The sequence below is a fragment of the Pecten maximus genome, chromosome 10 (genome assembly GCF_902652985.1).
Source record: "Pecten maximus chromosome 10, xPecMax1.1, whole genome shotgun sequence".
Taxonomy (NCBI): Eukaryota; Metazoa; Mollusca; class Bivalvia; order Pectinida; family Pectinidae; genus Pecten; species Pecten maximus.
In genome coordinates, this window is record NC_047024.1 from 27129539 (window position 1) to 27148654 (window position 19116).

At 34.1% G+C, this 19116-nt stretch overlaps 1 protein-coding gene across 2 annotated transcripts in view; it reads left to right on the forward strand.

Moving 5' to 3' along the window:
- LOC117336135 overlaps positions 1–13019 on the forward strand; it is a 35438-nt gene extending 22419 nt beyond the window's left edge. For both annotated transcript variants that reach the window (XM_033896519.1, XM_033896520.1), the window contains exon 4: positions 11342–13019. In XM_033896519.1, coding sequence (XP_033752410.1) covers positions 11342–11805 — 464 coding nt within the window. In that variant the 3' untranslated portion in view covers positions 11806–13019. The remainder of the gene's footprint in view (positions 1–11341) is intronic.
- The last annotated feature ends 6097 nt before the right edge of the window (positions 13020–19116 follow it).

Here is a 19116-nt window from a genome sequence, read left to right on the forward strand (position 1 = left end):
AGTGTAACAGTCGTTATTATGGTGTATGACGGTGTAACAGTCGTTAATATAGTGTATGACAGTGTAACAGCCGTTATTATAGTGTATGACAGTGTAACAGTCGTTATTATAGTGTATAACGGTGTAACAGTCGTTATTATAGTGTATAACGGTGTAACAGTCGTTATTATAGTGTATGGCGGTGTAACAGTCGTTATTATAGTGTATGACAGTGTAACAGTCGTTATTATGGTGTATGACGGTGTAACAGTCGTTAATATAGTGTATGACGGTGTAACAGTCGTTATTATAGTGTATGACAGTGTAATAGTCGTAATTATAGTGTATGACAGTGTAACAGTCGTTATTATAGTGTATGGCAGTGTATTTTTTAAACCCTTTTTTTATTATAGTGTATGGGCGGGTAACAGCCCTTATTATTGTGTTGGCCGGGTTTTTTTTTGGGCCGTTAAATTTTAGTGTTATGGCAGGAACAGTCGTTATTATGGGGGATGGCAGTGTTTAATTTCCCTTATTATAGTGTAAAAGGAAAAATTTTTGGGGTTTTTTTTTCCAAAGGGGGGTTAAATTATTTTTGTGTATGACCGTGTAAAAAGTCGTTTTATAGTTTTATGACAGTGTAAAAGTCGTGATTAAGTGTATGACGTGTAACAGCCCTTTTATGGGTTGGCAAACAGTCGTTATCATGTGTATGGCAGTTTTAAATTTTCCGTTTTATGTTTTGCAAATTTTAAAACCCTTCCCTAATTTTAGTGTTAAATGGTAGACGGTTTTAAAACCCTTTTGGTTTTTATTTTATGACGGTGGGGGTGTTTATTAAAGTGTTTTGAAGTTTAGACAGGGCGTTTTTTTATAGTTTTTAGGCGGGGGTAACCCGTCTTTAATAAATGTATTTTGGTTTTTACCGGGTTTGTTATTATAGGTTTTAGTGTAAAGAAGGGGTTTTTAACGTCTTTATTTTAGGGGTTATAAAAGATGTAACCCGTCGTTTTAAAATAGTGTTAAAGGGGGGTTAAAAGTCGTTTAAAATAGTGTATAGTGTATGAAGGGTGTAACGTCGTTATTTTAGGGGGAGGACCGTGTAAACCCTCTTTATTATAGTGTTTTGACGGTTTTTTTTAAACCCGTCGTTATTATGTGTTTTGGGGGGTTTTTACAATTTTTTTGTAGTGTATAACCCGGGGTTTTAACAGTGTTTTTATAGTGTTGGCATTTTCCCTCTTTTAATGTAATTCCCCTTCCCCTTCCCCTTTTTTTTTCCCTTTTTTCCCCCTCGTTTTCAGATTTCCCTTGGAAACCCTCTTTTTTATATTTTTCCCCCCCCTTAACCCCCCTCCTTTTATATTTTCCCCTGTAACAGTCGTTAATTTAATAGTGTAAGACAGGGGTAACCCCCCGTTAATTTTTGTTTATGGCGGGGGTTTAAAAACCCTTATTATGTGTATGACAGGTTTTAAAGTCTTTTTTATAGTGTATGGCCGTGTTACAGTCGTTATTATTTTAGGGTTTTAAAAGTCGTTTTTTTGTTATGGCGGGGAACGGGGGTTCAGATAAAGTTTTATGGTATGACGTGTAAAGTCTTTTTTAGTGATGACAGTGTAACAGTCTTTTTTTAGTGTATGGCAATTTTTCCCCGTCGTTTAAAATAGTGTATGGCGGTTTTTAACGGGCGTTTTAAATTTTTATTGTAGACGGGGGGTTTAAAAGTCTTTAAATTTTTATAAGGGGTTGGTTTTTAACATCTTTTTATAGTGTATGACGAGGGAAAAGTCGTTTTAGTGTATGGCGGGGTAACAGTCGTTTTAAAAGTGTATATTGTTAAAAGTATAAAAAAGTCTTTATTATAGTGTAAAGAAATTTTAACGTCGTTATTATAGTGTAGGCCCTTTTCCCGTCTTTAAAATAGTTATTCGGTTTTTAACTCTTAATTTAGTGGGAATTTTTGGCAGTTAAAGCTTTTATTATAGTGTATAAAGGGGGGGTAACAGTCGGTTTTTAAGGGATGGCCTTTTTTTGGTTTTTTTTTTTTGTAATTTTCAGTTAAAGTTTTAATTTTAGGGTTGGTTTTTAACAGCCCTTTTTATAGTGTATGGGGGGTTTTAAAAGTCGTTATTTTAGGTATAAAGGTTTTAAAATTCCCCTTTTTATAGGTAAAGGGCAGGGGGTAACAAGGGCGTTTTATTTAAATTTTTTTCTTTTAAAAAAAAACCTTTTTTTAGTTTTATTACAGTTAACAGCCCTTATTTAGTGTAGACCGGTAAAAAAGTCTTTTTTAGTGTTGACATTTTAAAAAAGTCCTTTTTATAATGTTTTTGGGGGTAACCCGTCCCTGATTTAGTGATACGTGTAAAAAGCCCTTTTATAAATTTGAAAGTTTTTAAAATCGTTATTATTTTTAACGGGGTTACCCGTCGTTTTTTTATAGTGTGACAGTTAAAGTCGGTTTTATAATGGTAAACGGTTTTAACGGGCGTTTTATGTGTTGACAGTTTTTTAACAGCCCTTTTATAGTGTATGCAGGGAAAATTTGTTATTTTTGTGTATTGGGGGAAAGGGAACCCGTTAATTTTAAATGGATGCAGGTAACAACCCTTATTTAGTTTTTGGGATGGGGGGTTTTAACTTGTTATTATAGTGTTGCGGGTGTAACGTCTTTTTTAGGGTATGGCGGGTAACATCGTTTTTATGGGGTATTCGTGTTAAAAAGCGTTATTATAGTGTATGGCAATTTTAACCGTTTCTTATATTTTATGGGAAGGGGAAAGGGCTTATTATTTTTAAAGCCGGGGGTTTGTTTAAATTTGTTTTTGGGGGGTTTTTAACACGTTATTATTAAGTGTTGAAAGGGGCCTCCCTTTTTATCTTGTTGGCGGTGGGAAATCGGGATTTTAGTGTAGGCAGGTAACAGTCGTTATTAAGTGGATGGCAGTGTAAAAAATCCCTTTTTAAGTGGGAATTTTACAGGTTTTAAACGGTTTTGTTTTCGTGTAAATGAAAACAGTGTCCCTCGTTATTTATTAAGGGGTTTTAAACAGTATAACCCCCGGGGTTTTTCTTTTTGTGTATGGCGTGTAAACGCTTATTAAGTGTTTTTGAAAAGGGGGTTTTCATTCCCCTTAATTAGTGTATGGCCCGTTTTTAAAAGTCGTTTTTATAGTGTATGGCGTGTAAGGGGTTTTAAAAGTTTTTTAGTGTATTACGTTAAAAGGCCCTTTTTATAGTGTTTTTTGACAGTTTTTAAAATCTTATTTAGTGTTAGAAGTTAAAAAGTGTTTTTTTTATATGTTGGAAAGGGGAACGTCTTAAAAAGTGGGGAATGTATGGCGGGAATTTTTTTAAAAGGGCTTTTTATGTGTAATTTGACTTTTAAAGTCCTTTTTTATGTGGGATGACGGTTTTTAAAATCTTTAAGGAAAAAGGGGGTAAAGGCGGTGTAACAGTTGTTAAAATATAGTGTTATTGTTTTTAAGTAAACAGTCCCTTTTTTATAGTGTTTTTGTGTAACAGTCGTTTTATAGGTTGGCGGTTTTTAACAGTCTTTTATGATGGGTTTTAACAGTGTTTAATTTGGGGTTTTTATTTGTATGGCGTTTAAATCTTTTTTTGGTTAAAGGTGGTAACAGGGGTTTTTATAGGGGTAATTTCGGGGTAACAGTCTTTTTATAGTTTTTTATGGACAGTGGAACATCCTTTTTATTATAGTGTTTTTAAAATTTGAACAGCCCTTTTTTATAGTGTTGAAGTTTTAAAAGTTTGTTATTATAGGTGTATGACAGTGTAAAAAGTCGGAATTTTAGTGTAAAGGGCGGGTAAAAAGCCCATTAAGGTGTTGACGGTTTTTTAAAGTCGTTATTATAGTTTTATGAAAGTTAACAGTCGGTTAAATTTTTGTGTTGACATGGTAACAGTCGTTTTAAAAGGGGGGTTGGACAGTTAACATTTGTTATTTTTAATTATGACTTTAACAGTCGTTAATATTTTATGACAGTTGGGAAAAAGCGTTATTTTAGTGTATGGGCTTTAACAGTCGTTTAAAATTTAGGGGTATTTTTTGGAAAAAGTCGTTTAATTTTAGTGTATGACAGTGTAAACCCCCGTTATTATAGTGTTTGGGCCCTTTTTTTAAAAGTTTCCTTTTTTAAAAGTGATGAAGTGTAACGTCGTTTTTTATTTTAAAGACAATGTAACCCTCCCTTATTTTTAGTGTATGACGGTTTTTAACGGTTTTTATTATAGTGTAAAGGCAGGTGTAAAATCTTATTATATGGTTTTTCCGTTTTAACATTTTTTTTTATAGTGTTGGGAGTTTTAACATCTTTATTTTGGTTATGGCGGGGGTAACGGGGCTTTTTTAATGGTTTTTAAGTGTAAAAAGTTGTTATTTGTGTATGGCGGGTTTTAAAAGTCGGTTTTTTATAGTGTTTTTGACGGGGTAACTTTCTTAATGTAGGGGGTTTTTTTGGGCTTTTTTTGGGGGATGGAATTTTAAATCGGGATTTTAAATGTATGGCAAATTAACATCTTTTTTAAGTGTTGAAAGGTTTTTAACAATCTTTTTTTTAGGGGTTTTGGCGTGTTTAAATTTTTTAAATTGGGATGACAGTTTTTTAACAGTGTTTTTATAAATGTTGAAAGTGTTTAAAAATCTTATTAAGTGTATGACGGGGTAACAGTCTTTTTTTATTAGGGGGTTTTTTGGGGAAAAGCCTTATTTAGGTATGACCCGTTTTAAAAATCCAATTTTAGTGTATGAAATTTTAAAAAGTCGTTATTTTAATTTTTGCAGTGAACAGTCTTAATTTTTTAGTGTTTTCGGGGTTAAAACGGGTTCGTTTAAAATTAATTTTTATAGGGGTTGACGGGGTAAAAAGTCTTTTTTTTTGTGTAACGTGTAACAGTCTTTATTTATGGGGTTGGGGGTAAAAAGGGCGTTAATTTTAGTGTATAAATGTTACGGGGGGTTTTTTGGGGGGGTTTTTTGTTGAAGTTTTTTTTTAAAAATTTTTTATTATAGTGTTTTGACAGTTTTTAACAGTCTTTTTTAAGTGTATGACGATTTTTCCCCCCGTTAAATTGTGTAGGGGGGGGGGTAAAAGTCGTTTTTAAATAGGTATATTGTATGCAGTATAAAAAAATCTTTTTTTAGTGTATAAAGTGTAACCTTTGTTTTTTAGTGTTGGCGGTGTAGAAATTTTTATAGGGTATTCCGGGGTAAAAAAGTCTTTATTATATTTTTGGCAGTTAAAGTCTTTTTATAGTGTATAGGTGGGAACAATTCGTTTTAAAAGGTTTCGGTTTTTAAACGTTGTTTATTTTTTGTGTTGACAGTTTTTAACATCTTTATTTAGTTTTAAAACATTTTAAAAAGCCCTTTTAAGTGTTGGCAGGTAAAGTCGTTATTATAGTGTTTTTGGGGAAGTTTTTAACAGTCCCTTTTATGTGTATGACATGAACAGTCGTTATTATAGTGTAAAGACGTTTTAACAGTCCTTTATTATAGTGTATGAAGGGAACCCGCCCTTTATAGTGTTTTGCAGTTTTAACGTGTTATTTGTGTTAAAGCCGGTTTTAAAAGTTTGGTTTTATAATGTTACGGGGGTTTAAAGTCGTTTTAGTGTAGACTTTTTAACAGCCCTTTTTAAGGGTTGACAGTAACAGTCGTTTTTTAAGTGTTCAGTGTAACGCTTAAATTTGTGATACGGGAACCGTCGGGTTTTTATAAAGTTGACGGTTTTTTAACCGGGCGTTTTATAGTGTTGACAGGGGTAACAGCCCTTATTTATTTTATGGGCATGTTAAAAGTGTTATTTTGTTTGACGTTTTTAACAGTCTTAAATTAAAAGTGTAGGGGGTGAACAGTCTTTTTTATAGTGTTTTGACGTGTTTGTTTTTTTTTTTTTGTTGGTTTTAAAATCCCTTTTATTGGTATAAGGGTTTTTTGGGGGTTTAAAAGGGCCCTTATTAATTGGATGGCTTTTAAAAAGTCGTTATTAAGGGGTTTTGCTTTTTAACAGTTTATTATAGGTTGGCAGGGAACTCTTTTTAAGGTTGGCATGTTTTGTCTTTTATTTAGTGGGATGGCAGGTTTTACAGGTTTTAAGTGGGATAAAAGGGGGGTAACGGGCTTTTTTATATTTTATGGACGGTTTTAACATTCCTTATTTTAGGTATGGGGGTTTTTTAAAAGTCTTTTTTATATTTTATGGGCAGGTTTTTTAAAAAATTGTTATTATAGTGTATGGGATTGGGAATGTCTTTTTGATGGTTTTCAGTGTAAAAATCGTTTTATAGGGGATGACATTGTACCCGTTTTTATTATGTGGCGGGGTGTTTAAAAGTCTTATTTTAGGTATGGGTGTAAATTTTTTTGTTTGTAAAGGACTTTTTTTAACGCCTTTTTTATAGTGTATGACAGGTTTTTAAAACCCTTATTATGTGTATGACGTTTTAAAAGTCGGATTTTGTGGATTTCAGGTAACAGCGTTAAATTTTTAGGGGGTTTTTGACCGTTTTAACAGTCGGTTTTTATAGTGTTTTGGCGGGGGTTGTTTTTTGTTTTGCGGGGTAAAAGTCTTATTTGGGTTTTGGCGGGGTTTCCCGTCGTTATTTAAATTTGGTTTTGACGTTTTAAACAGCCGGTTTTTAAGTGTATGACCGTGTAAACCCCTTTTTATGTGGGAAAGTGTAAAAAGCGGGGGTTTTTATAGTGTTAAAGACCCTTTTAACATTTTTAAATTTTAGTGTAAAAGGGGGAGGGAAAAGTCCCTTATTATAGTTAGGGCGGGGTTAAAAGGGCGTTATTATAGGGTAAAGACCTTTTAAAAGTCCCTTTTTTATATTTTATGACAATTAACGTCGTTTTATAAGTGGGGTTTTGCGGTTTTTAAAAGTCTTAATTTTAGTGTATGGCAGTGTAACCCGGCCCTTATTTAGGTTACATGTAATTTTTTTTTAAGTGTTTTTGGCAGTGGTTAAAATCTTTTTATTTGTAGACGTGAAAAGGTTTTTAGGGTTCCGGGGTTAAATTTTTGGTTTTTAGGTTTTTTTGGGGGGTAACGGTTTTTGTTATTTTTAGGGATGGCCGTGTAACAGTCTTTTTAATTGTATGACAATTTTTAACAATCGTTATTATAGGGTATTTGGTTTTTTAATTTGGTTTTTTTAATTTAAAAGGGTATCCCGGTTTTTAAAGTCTTTTTTAGGGTATGACATGTAACTTTTTATTATAGTGTATGCGGGTTAAAGGTTTTTTTATGTAATGACGGGGGGTGGGGGGGGTAAAATTTTTTATTTAGTTTACAGTGTAACAGTCGTTATTATGTGTATGACAAATTTTAAAATCGTTATTATATTTTGGGAGTTTTAAATTTTTTATTATAGGGTAGACAGGGAACGTCGTTTTATAGGGTATGCGGGAAATTTTTTTTATGGTTGGCGGTTGGGAACCGTCTTTATTTTATTTATGACGGGTTTTTAAAAAAATCGTTTTTTATGGTAAAGCCCGTTAACCGTCCCCTTTTTAGTGTATGACGGGTTTTTAAAGCCCTTATTATAGGGGAAATTCAGTTTTAAAGTCGTTTTATGGGTTTTGGGGTGTAAAAAGCGTTTTATAGTGTATGGCGGGGAACAGTCGTTAATTAAAGGGGATGGCGGGGGGAAAAAGTCGTAATTTAGGGATGACAGTGTAACCCGTCGTTATTATAGTGTTTGACGGGTAAAGTCGTTAAATTTTAAATGATGACAGTTAAAGCCCCTTATTAAGGGGATGACAATGTAAAAAAGTCGTTATTTAAAAGTGTTGGCGGTTCGTTTTTTGTGTTTGGGGTTTTAAAATTTTTTATTATGTGGGAGGACAGGTTTTAAAAGTGTTTTTAGTGTATGACGTGAAAAAAGTGTTTTATAGTGTTGAACGGTTTTTAAAATCTTATATAGTTATGGGGTTTTTTTAAGGCGTTATTATAGTGTTTGACTGTAAAGTCGTTTTATATTTTATGACAATGTAACGTCGTTTTTATAGTGTATGACCGGTTTTTTTACCCGTCTTAATTTTAGTGTAATTCATGTAAAGTTTTATTATGGGGTAGACAGTGTAAAGTTTTTTATAGGTATGGCAGTTTAAAAGCCCTTATTAAGTGTATGACAGTGTAAAAGGGCTTTTTTATAGTGTATGGAAATGTAACAGGCGTTTTATAGTGTATTTTAAAGGGGTAAAGTTTTTGTTAAAATTAAAGGGTTTTGCGGGTTTTAAAATCGTTATTTTAGTGTTGAAAAGGGGGTAACAGTCGGGATTATTTTGTGTTTGGAGGTTTTAACCCGGGCGGTTAAATTTTATTTTAAACGTTTAACGTTTGTTATTTTAAATGTATGACAGGGGGAAAATCGTTTATTTATGGGTTTCTGGGAACAGTCTTTTTATAGTGTATAAAAGGGGGGTAAAATTGTTATTTAGTGTATTCGGGGTAACGTCGTTATTTAGTGGTTGACCGTTTTAAGTCCCTTAATTTTTAGTGTATGGCAGTTTTAAAAATCGTTATTTTAGTGTTAAAAAGGGGTAAAGTCGATTTAAAGTGTATGAATTGGGACAGTTTGTTTTTATAGTGTATAACGGGGTAACAGTCGTTTTTATGTTTTATGGGGGGTTTTCAGTCTTTTTTAAGTGTATGGGCGGGGTAAAAGTTTTATTTAGTTATGACGGTTTTACCCGTCTTTTTTATAATGTATGGCGTGTAAAAGTCGTTTATTTATAAATAAATTAAACCCTGTAACAGGGGCGTTTATTTTTTGGGATGCAGTGTAACAGTCGTTATTATAGTGTATGGCGGTGTAACAGTCGTTATTATAGTGTATGATGGTGTAACAGTCGTTATTATAGTGTATGACAGTGTAACAGTCGTTATTATAGTGTATGGCAGTGTAACAGTCGTTATTATAGTGTATGACAGTGTAACAGTCGTTATTATAGTGTATGACAGTGTAACAGTCGTTATTATAGTGTATGGCAGTGTAGCAGTCTTTATTATAGTGTATGACGGTGTAACAGTCTTTATTATAGTGTATGACGGTGTAACAGTCTTTATTATAATGTATGACAGTGTAACAGTCGTTATTATAGTGTATGACAGTGTAACAGTCGTTATTATATTGTATTGCAGTGTAACAGTCGTTATTATAGTGTATGGCGGTGTAACAGTCGTTATTATAGTGTATGACGGTGTAACAGTCGTTAGTGTATGACAGTGTAACAGTCGTATGATATTGTATTGCAGTGTAACAGCCGTTATTATAGTGTATGCAGGTGGTAACAGTCGTTATTATATGTGTATGACTGTGTAACAGGTCGTTATTATAGTGTATGATGGTGTAACAGTCGTTATTATAGTGTATGACAGTGTAACAGTCGTTATTATAGTGTATGACAGTGTAACAATCGTTATTATAGTGTATGACAGTGTAACAGTCGTTATTATAGTGTATGACAGTGTAACAGTCGTTATTATAGTGTATGGCGGTGTAACAGTCGTTAATATAGTGTATGGCAGTGTAACAATCGTTATTATAGTGTATGACAGTGTAACAGTCGTTATTATAGTGTATGACGGTGTAACAGTCGTTATTATAGTGTATGACAGTGTAACAGTCGTTATTATAGTGTATGACAGTGTAACAGTCGTTATTATAGTGTATGACAGTGTAACAGTCGTTATTATAGTGTATGGCGCTGTCGTTCAGATAAATAATGTCCTATAATAATGACGTCGTACTGCAAGGCTTGTCTGCTGATCTGAAAAATCAATTATGTGCAGGTGCAGTCGCACACGTTATGCGCACGATGTGTGAAATGTGCGACTCCAATCGTAACGACAGATGTGCGCACGCTAGGGAATCGGAACGGTTATGCGTGCAATATAATGTTGATTTTGGAATTTATCTTATAATGTACATGTAAAATTTTCGGAACGATTGCTACAGATACATATATAAAAAGGCTATTCTTTTACTAAGCAGGCTTATCACCCTTTTTTTGAGCAATGAATGCAATAATTATTTAAATCCATTGCAAGAAAATTTGTATTATTTGCCAGAATGTCATCAAAGACACCAACGATACAGTTAGCCTGCTCTCAAACGAAAATATTAGACTGTAAAACGCCATGAATCCTAAGAAATCAGTTAATACATTTACGAAATAAAGATAATAATGATAAATCATGTTAAATGGTTATATTAACATGAAATAATAATGTATGCCAGGTATGTCTTATAATGACACAGCATAAGGAAAACGTCAAGGCCCAAAATATCTAAATAAATCCAATATACAACACCTGGAATTTGAACATATTACCTGTTTGAATCAAACTAATATAGTCCTGACACGTGAACATAATTACTTACTGGAGTCAAAATTCAAAAGCATCCCTGTAGTTACGTAAGTTTCAAATACACGAAGATAATACTGGGCTAAGAATCGCCAAATCAAGTACATCATTTACACCAAAAGTATATTAAGTTTGAACCATCCATAATTGAAGTGATCTATACTTGTAATTATGTAAAAGGACAGATCTCGGGAGCTTTCTTCATCAAAAATCTTTTCAAAATAGTTTATGTCATATCAAATATGTTTCAAATATCAAATCATGAAAAAAAATCAGATGAAATTATTCTTGATTTTTGTATATATTAAAAATGATATAACATATCGAGCATCGATTGATTAATCTTTAGATACACATGGCTTATTGGAAATCAATGCAATTTCAACATCAAAATCTGAATGTCTGTCGAGCCGCTGAACATTCAAAATCTGAATACTGAATGTTGTATGTAGAGCGGCTGAACATTCAAAACTCTCTTCGTTGGCCAGTGATTACACTTGAATGTTGATAGTCGTATGCAAAGCCACTGGAAATTCAAAAGATGACATGTTTGAATGTTTAATGTCATATGTCGTATGTTGAGCTAACTTCACACAGCCGAAAGGTTCATGTTTTTTTTTTCAAATACCATATAGAATTCTATTTCTTATTGTATTTCTAGTACTGTTTATATATCATGTGATTGTGTTTGTATTCTTTGTGACGTGATGAAGGGGCAGATTGCCTCGAAAATTTGACATCTTCCATTGTCCACACTGTCTGAATAATTTCTTTGTCACATACTAACATTTTGAGTAATTCGTATCCTGCAGATAACGCTTGCAAGGATCCAGTGTTAACCGGAAAATAACCGTTTATATTACTTCCTGACCTTGTTTTAGATATTCTTCGTCATTTTTTAGATCTCAAAAAAGTATGTCACTATCAATGAATGTTTTTTTTTTTGTTTTTTTATTTTACAGATTTTGGGGGAATTTACATGGATACGGACGAAATATTACTCCGATCTCTGGAACCACTCAGGAAATATGCGTTCACGCTGAGTCATGCGTATGATTTCAACCTAAGTAACGGATTGATCATGTCATCCAAAAATGCATCGTTCGTGAATCTGTGGTACAAGGAGTACAAAACGTACAATGGTAACTTGTGGGGTCATCACTCTACCATTGTCCCATATAAACTTTCACAAAAGTATCCTCATCTTATTCATGTTGAGAACAAGACTTTTGTTAACCCAGACTTCGATCATGTAGATATGATATTCAAGGAAAATTTTAACTGGAGTAATAACTATGCTATTCATTTGTTTATCAGAAAATACAGTTTGGAGCATAACTTTACCGATATACGTCACCTTAATACTACATTGGGTGCCGTGTCTAGACATGTCTTATACGGCTGTAAAGAACTCTGCTCGGATTAGCCATAATCTGATGTGCGAATGATCTTTTTGAGGATGTTTGATATTGTGTTATTTTTTGAACAGGTACCAAAATATGTAATATGGCATCATACATGTATTCATGACTTGATTTGGTATTGTTTAATGCCCCATCGACAAATTCAGTCATTTGAATACGGGTTGTGTGCGAGATGCATGCGTGCGGTGAGTGTGTTTGCTTGGGTTCGTAATTGTCTCCTTGTGATAGGGTGAAACTGCTGCTTAATTTATAGTGCTAGCTCTCTGAAGCATACTGCCGAAGACATCCCATAGGACAAATTAGCTGGTCACATTATACTGATGAAGGACTAACCAGTCGTCCTACACCCAAACATGCTGAGCGCTAAGCAGGAGCATAAACTACCATTTTTACAGACTCTGGCATGTCTCGGCAAGAGGACAGAACCCAAAGCCTTCTTCACAGGGGCGAACGCTCAACTAAAGGCCAGAAGTAAGGCATTGTCAAGGGTAACATGACGAAGAATAAAGATGATAGAAAGAAGGGAAAATGAAATATAACCCAAATATGTTTGCCTCTTACTATCTGGCAATGGTGGACAGCAGGTAAAATTCCTATGTCCTACCTGCAGGACAGCCCAGCTAGATGATTCTTGAATCTCTTTTCACCTGAAACCTTAAAAAACATTTGCGTATTTACTTAATTGAAAATATGCAAAATTATTGAAATTATGATGAATGAAATATTTCTGAAAAATAATCAAATATAGATCGTCCATAATGTTTTGATGCTCTAGTAAGAATATAATATTTGTAATTCTATAGAATTGGTCCATCAATTATTAAGGGGAGTGAACTGTTTAAACAATGCCAACACATGTTGCGTTACAGATGATGGATAACTCTGATATAACTGGTATAGATATGAGCAATTTAGTAAATCCATTTGTGAAAGATACATCATGTACACTCTCAAATGATCTTAATGTATTGAAACCCGTTTTAGTTACTCATTTTTCAAAATGATACTTGAACCAATCAGGATATTATCAAAAATGACAAAGTAACACAGTATTTCAAAAAACAAGTGCCTTAGAGCTGTAAAACAAAGCAAACGTGTCGAAGAAAATAGAATGAAGTTCAGTTAAAGTCACAAGATCTACGCTATTCACGTGAAAATAGTACGTTCAGTTTTCAGGGAAGCGACTCTCAAATTAAATAAATGCATTGTAAAAATACTCTTCTTTGTTTTGTTTTAATCAAAGATCAAACGCTGAAACAATGAATACCTTTTGAGGCTATATCTTTAAAGTTAATTAAAATATAATAACGGAAAACAAGATACACACGATTATTTTTCGATAGTAATTGTATTACATGATTCTTTAAAGTTGTGTTCATAGTGTGGTTTTCTCGATTATTTATTATTACTGAATAAATTTTGATGACGTTTTTTGTCTTATCACAAACGGTGTTTCGTGAATAACGTTAAAGCAAGGGTACCCTACGCTGTTTCCTGATTAAAATCATTAGCGTGTGTGCCCACCCTTGGCATCAATCGCTGGTCTTATTCTTTTTTACATTGACTACATCAAGCTGTTTATTGTCCTTTCAGGGAAACTATTCCACTACTGAATAAGAGCCTGCTTGAGTTGAGTGACGTTATATGGGTGTTAACGCGGTTCCAAACCCTCCTGTCAAGCTCGACTATAAAGGCTCGATTGGAGACATATATGGATTGTTATGTGGCCAATCAGGAACTGCAATGTTGTTTTGAGCCAGAAAGTCATGAGTTTTCATGTTGTAATGTAAGGCTACTTTGATGGATAGGAAGATGAAAGTTTGGTCTCAAGACCCGATCTCGATATCTTACTGCTTTAAGATTTCCATGGACAACCATGAAATATCCCCGTGCTAGCCATAACAGACTCTCCCCCGAATCTATCGCTTTCCGTTAAGCAGGCGTCAGAATATCACTACGACGTCGATAGACACGTTGTCGTCCATCTGACCTGTAAAGCGTAAAGTGTGATTCTTCTGTGAACAACCTGTGTCTGTAATGGTCCAAATGAAATCGAATAGGTGCATTTGAAAGTCGCCACTGCTTCGACATAGGCGTCGCCTCAGCGTAAGTGGTGGACCAACATAGGGACGTCGTGGTCTAAAATAAAACTCCCGCAACCGATTCGTAACCGCTCTTGGACATACTGGCCGATCATTAGAGTCAACAGTTTGACGTGTCGTTTCCGTTGCCTTCTGATATCAGTTATGAATGTGCAAAATATGTGTTCCTCTATTTTTACCTCACAACGTAATGCGCGAGCGTCCGTTATGTAATCTCCAAGTGGTCTAACTACATTATGTACACGGTATATTGTGATCTCATATACACCCTATTACCGGACTACAGGACGTTGCGGATACCCCTGTATTACACGAGCAATGGCCCTACCCCTATCGTCTTCACTCATTCGCGGTATATCGCTGTACAACCGTGTCGAAAAGAAAAGTTGTGTAACTGATCTGAATTCTTCCAATGTTCGTTTTATAATGATTTGCCAATACATATCGTGCAAGAGTATCCGGATGCACCATTACTTGCACCATTACTTGCAAGATCTGCTAAAAAAGCAAGCAGCGTCTAGCGAGGTCACAGTCGATTTGATTGTACCTGAAGTTCACAGTGGTAGTGTAAAACTTAATTGAGTTATATTAGAAACACCCAAATTGCTTTTTCATCCGTGACGTACTTCGTCGTGGTTTTGTGACTATCAAGTTTTTATACACCAGATAAAACATTTATTTCTCACTATGCTTGTGATCACTGGACTGTCGCTAGCTGTTTGAACAGCACATATTATACTTCCTTCATTTCTAGCAATTACAAAGTTTGGAATGCTATCTCATATTTATTTAACATCTATGTCGTATTTCACGAGACATCCTCAACGTCCCTCAGAATTTAGCCAGTCTCGAAATTCAATAAAAGCATATTTACTGTGACTAAATGTCATTACATGTATCACTACTGTTAAAGATCACATTCACAGCTCCTTCACAAAATTAAATGGAAATGGCAAATAAAGTCACTTCTTTATTGACATATTTGAGGCAGTTATATTCCCTACCTACAGTTGAGTGTAAGCTAACCTTTACACCTAGTGCACTAGTAGTACACTACGTTTAAACTAGTAGTGCACTACATTTAAACTATTTTAATTCTTTCTTTTAAAAGGCAAATAGCATTTTTTTGATGCGCGTTAGCTACCGACTATACTGTGATATAGACACATATAACGCTAAACTGAAAATGTTACTTTTTTATATATCATAAAGTCACATATAACATCAATTTAAAACAAATATTCTGATCCAAAATATAGCGTATATATAATATCAATGAATTTTTTTTTATTTGACATATTTTAGGGATAAGATACAGGTAGCTCGTATTTGCTATTGGTAGCCCATGTAGTGCTTGATTTACAAATAGGCATTCAAGCTCAAACATATACATACGCAAGGATATAACACACTAAACGAGGCAAAAAAACCAACAAAACAAAACAAAACAAAACAAGCAAAAAAAACAATCGGGAAAATGCTTCAATAAAATTTCTTCATTTTTTAGTAAACTTATCACGAACAAGCTTGAAATAACATGTTATATATCATATATGCAAAGTAAGAACATTTATTTTTGAATATATTAGGAACAAGAGATGAACGTCTCTGAAATAAGAACAATCTCTTATAACAGTAAGCGAGACTTCCTGATGCAGTCCCTTCGTAATATGTGGTAAAGCATCTTCAAACAGTATAAATTATATTCCCCTTAAATAGTAATTGTGAATTTGTTTGCAAAGTTATTAAAATTGATTGGCAATATTGCTTTATAATTCTCAAAAGAAAATGAGCAAAGAGTAAAATCTGTTTTGAATTGAAATATTGTAAAGTGAACTGAAATAAAATGGTTACACTTGGTTTCATTAACACACAGGGACTGACACCTACACTTATACGCAACTTAAGTGAAATGTTTTACTTTCAAAATGACCTTTCCCCGATAACCACAAATATCAAATGTTCTTACAACTGCTTATAATCACTTTTCTGAGAGTACGCAGCATGATAGAGTTATGTTGGTTTACACAATAAACCACCTGATCTGGAATCTAATATGACTTACTCGTCCTAGAATCTGATATGCCTTGTCAGTATTGGTCTATATTGTAGTTCTAATTGTCCGGGTCGACCAATCCTAAGAGAAAATTTACATCACTTGGGGTTTGTCTTAAACGCTTTGACGTTTGGATACAAATGTTTACTGGTTTAATCCCAAATAGGACATGATACTGGCTACATGGGCACATACCTCCATGCTTATCTGTCCAGTACGACACTGGCAATAATAATCCTTATGGGAGCAATGGTGTCGAAGCTGTCATACTGGATCCAAACAGTGTACGTTACACTGCTTTAATGCTTCGAGTGGATCTGACATCGTCGTCACCATGACTGAGGTGCTTACTGATATAGTCAGCTGCCAGTGATATTTGGTATGTGGAACATGATATTGTCAAAATGTATTCCATCTAGTAAGTCAAAATCATCTGATAAAATCTGGTAAGGCATATTTAATGTTAAACCACGTGATTCCAAATTTGGCGAAAACATCCCCAAACACTCGATGAACGACGACATTTTCATCTTTCTCCAGCTTCACGGTTAAAGTCAAACAGTGTTCAGAATTTAAACAACAGGCATTGCTAGGCTTATAAACTTCTTTTGTAAGATATATACCTCAAAAAATGCTTCGGAGAACACTATGTTGCGCTTCAAAATGTTTTCTCTTGTAAGTTGTTCACGTCCAAGGAACAATGGAACAATACTTATATCTAATGCTTTCGATATGCTGGGAAATGACATGTTAAAAAGAGTTGAACACTGCTTCCACGATATGCTTGTCTTCACTTTTGCCCAGAACAACAGTAGTACATCCCTGTGGTTCGGAGTGTAAATGCAAATGCCAAAAGAGGACGGGCAAGGTGAAAGAATTTCTAGAAACCGTGTTCATGTCCAACATGTCCAGGCTTTGGTATCTGCATCATCCAGAAAGAAGAAAAGCAGAGTAAATGAGGACTTCTGCTTTGATTGCATATGTGATATTTCCATATCTCCAATAGATCATTTAATGATTTCCTTTGATCTCGAAGGTAGCTTGGAAGTCAACATTTCTCTTCTATCAGTGCGAATTTCTTTCCCAATGAGTTGATGTGAACAAATACGTGAGGACCAAGGACACAAAAGTTTGTGTTTTGGTTGAAACCGTTTCAACATAGTTTGTGTTTGGCATAGGAAGAATGACCATCAGATAGTTCCTCTATTGATAAAAATAGGTTCCGCCACGTATCATCATTAACACCAACGTTTTGATCTTCAGGTTATGGCTTCCGTTTCTGATAATTCATGAAACACTATGTACACATGTCAATCTCTTGATCATCAGTAAAGTTATTGGCATCTGCTTGTAAAACATCAAACAAGATTTCTTAGTTTTAACGTCTCCACTAAAGGCAACTTACAAGCCGCAGCTACAAACCTATCTATAAGTCTCCATCAGACTCGATTTTATAGATAATATAGAAGCGCTTTAATATAGTATCTCAAATCAGGGACATACAGGCTATTTACTTGAAGAAAATCAATTTGGCATAAATGTTGAAGTTCTGATCTTTGGACAGGATTAGGTTTTATGACATAACTCTCTATATGCTAAATGATTTTTAAATGACTGAATGTGGAAAACATTGCAAATGTCATTTGTTCACAGAATTTTTTTTTTTTTCACAAAATATTTGAAAAATAAATAGTATCCGCAATACACTTTCTGTTTTAGTATTTTAGTATTAAGGTTATTGTTGAAACTTTTCTATTTCATCAAAATAAATGTTTTATCTGTCAATTTTCGATCTGAGTATAGTCACGTGATTAGATAATTAGGCATGTGCATCATCGATTAATTTGTGTTAAATGTTAAGCAAAGGGAACCAACTTTGATGGCACAAAGCAATGTATTGGTAGAAACCCCACATTTAGTCACGACTTATGATCATGCAATGGGGACAGCAGGTACATTTCTTAACCCTACCCTCAGGGCAGTCTAGCTAAGGAGTCATGGAATTTCGGATTTATTTTTTAAATAATAAAAAAAATTAAGAGAAATATTCATATTATAAGAATTATAAGATATTACTAAGATAGTTAAGAAAAATAAAACATTAAATTTCAAAAAATGCTTCATCAGAAAGGTTTTATACAATGGTAACAAATACTATATTTGAAATTCTATAAATATACGTAATTCAGAGAACTTAAATTAATTTGCGAACGGTACATCATTTACACTCTCAGATGATCCTAATGTATTGCAAACCGTTACCCTCAGCCTCACTCAATAATTGTTTCGGTCTATTAGACTTATTTCTATCAGTGAGAATGTTGAGAACACAACACTTATTTTCTCAAGCAAGTGCTCTAGTTTTCGGCATTGCAAGATCGTAGATCATACATATTGTGGGCGTATTGGAATTGGCCAAATAATCCTCCGTGATCCTAACAGCAACTTGATTGCATTGGCAGTGTTTTTGCCGTCTCTGTCATTTTATATTTTTGTCAACTGTTTTTAATCGTTAGAAGGCAATCCCGTTGAGCTTTCAAAATGGTCATCGCAGATCGCGGGGAATTAGAAATGCTGCCATGGCAATCATATGAGGGCGGACAATGAAAATTGAAGACCGGGTCGGGGAAGCTGATTGCAATAAATAATAGCAAAACGGTTGCATTTTGTGTGTTATCTATTGTATAGGGAATTTTACATACATGTACTTAATAACAATAATCATTCTTTCTGTCTGTTTGCAGATAAATTTTACTACTGGCTATAATTTTGGTAATTATTGACCGATTTACATAAAACTTCTTTAGAACATAGCAAAATGGAATGATCAAGTGTCCATTTGCTATGACTGATATCGAAGCCAGAACCACAAACAGATGATAAAAATAAAGGTTGGGCATCAGTCGAGGTCAAATGTTTCATCTATTGTTTTAAACACAAACATTACTGTATAGTCTACAAGGTATAAGGGTCGACGAAACATCAGGTCAGTCTGTCCTATCCTCCCAACACGAAAGATTTATTGTATACACTATAACTGTATTCCGTTTGGAAGACCACAGAAATCATTGTTTGTGGGCCTTACGTACATGTCCGATAACATAGTGTGACAAATTAAAAAGGAAGTAATGAATCATTTTACATTTCATATTTTT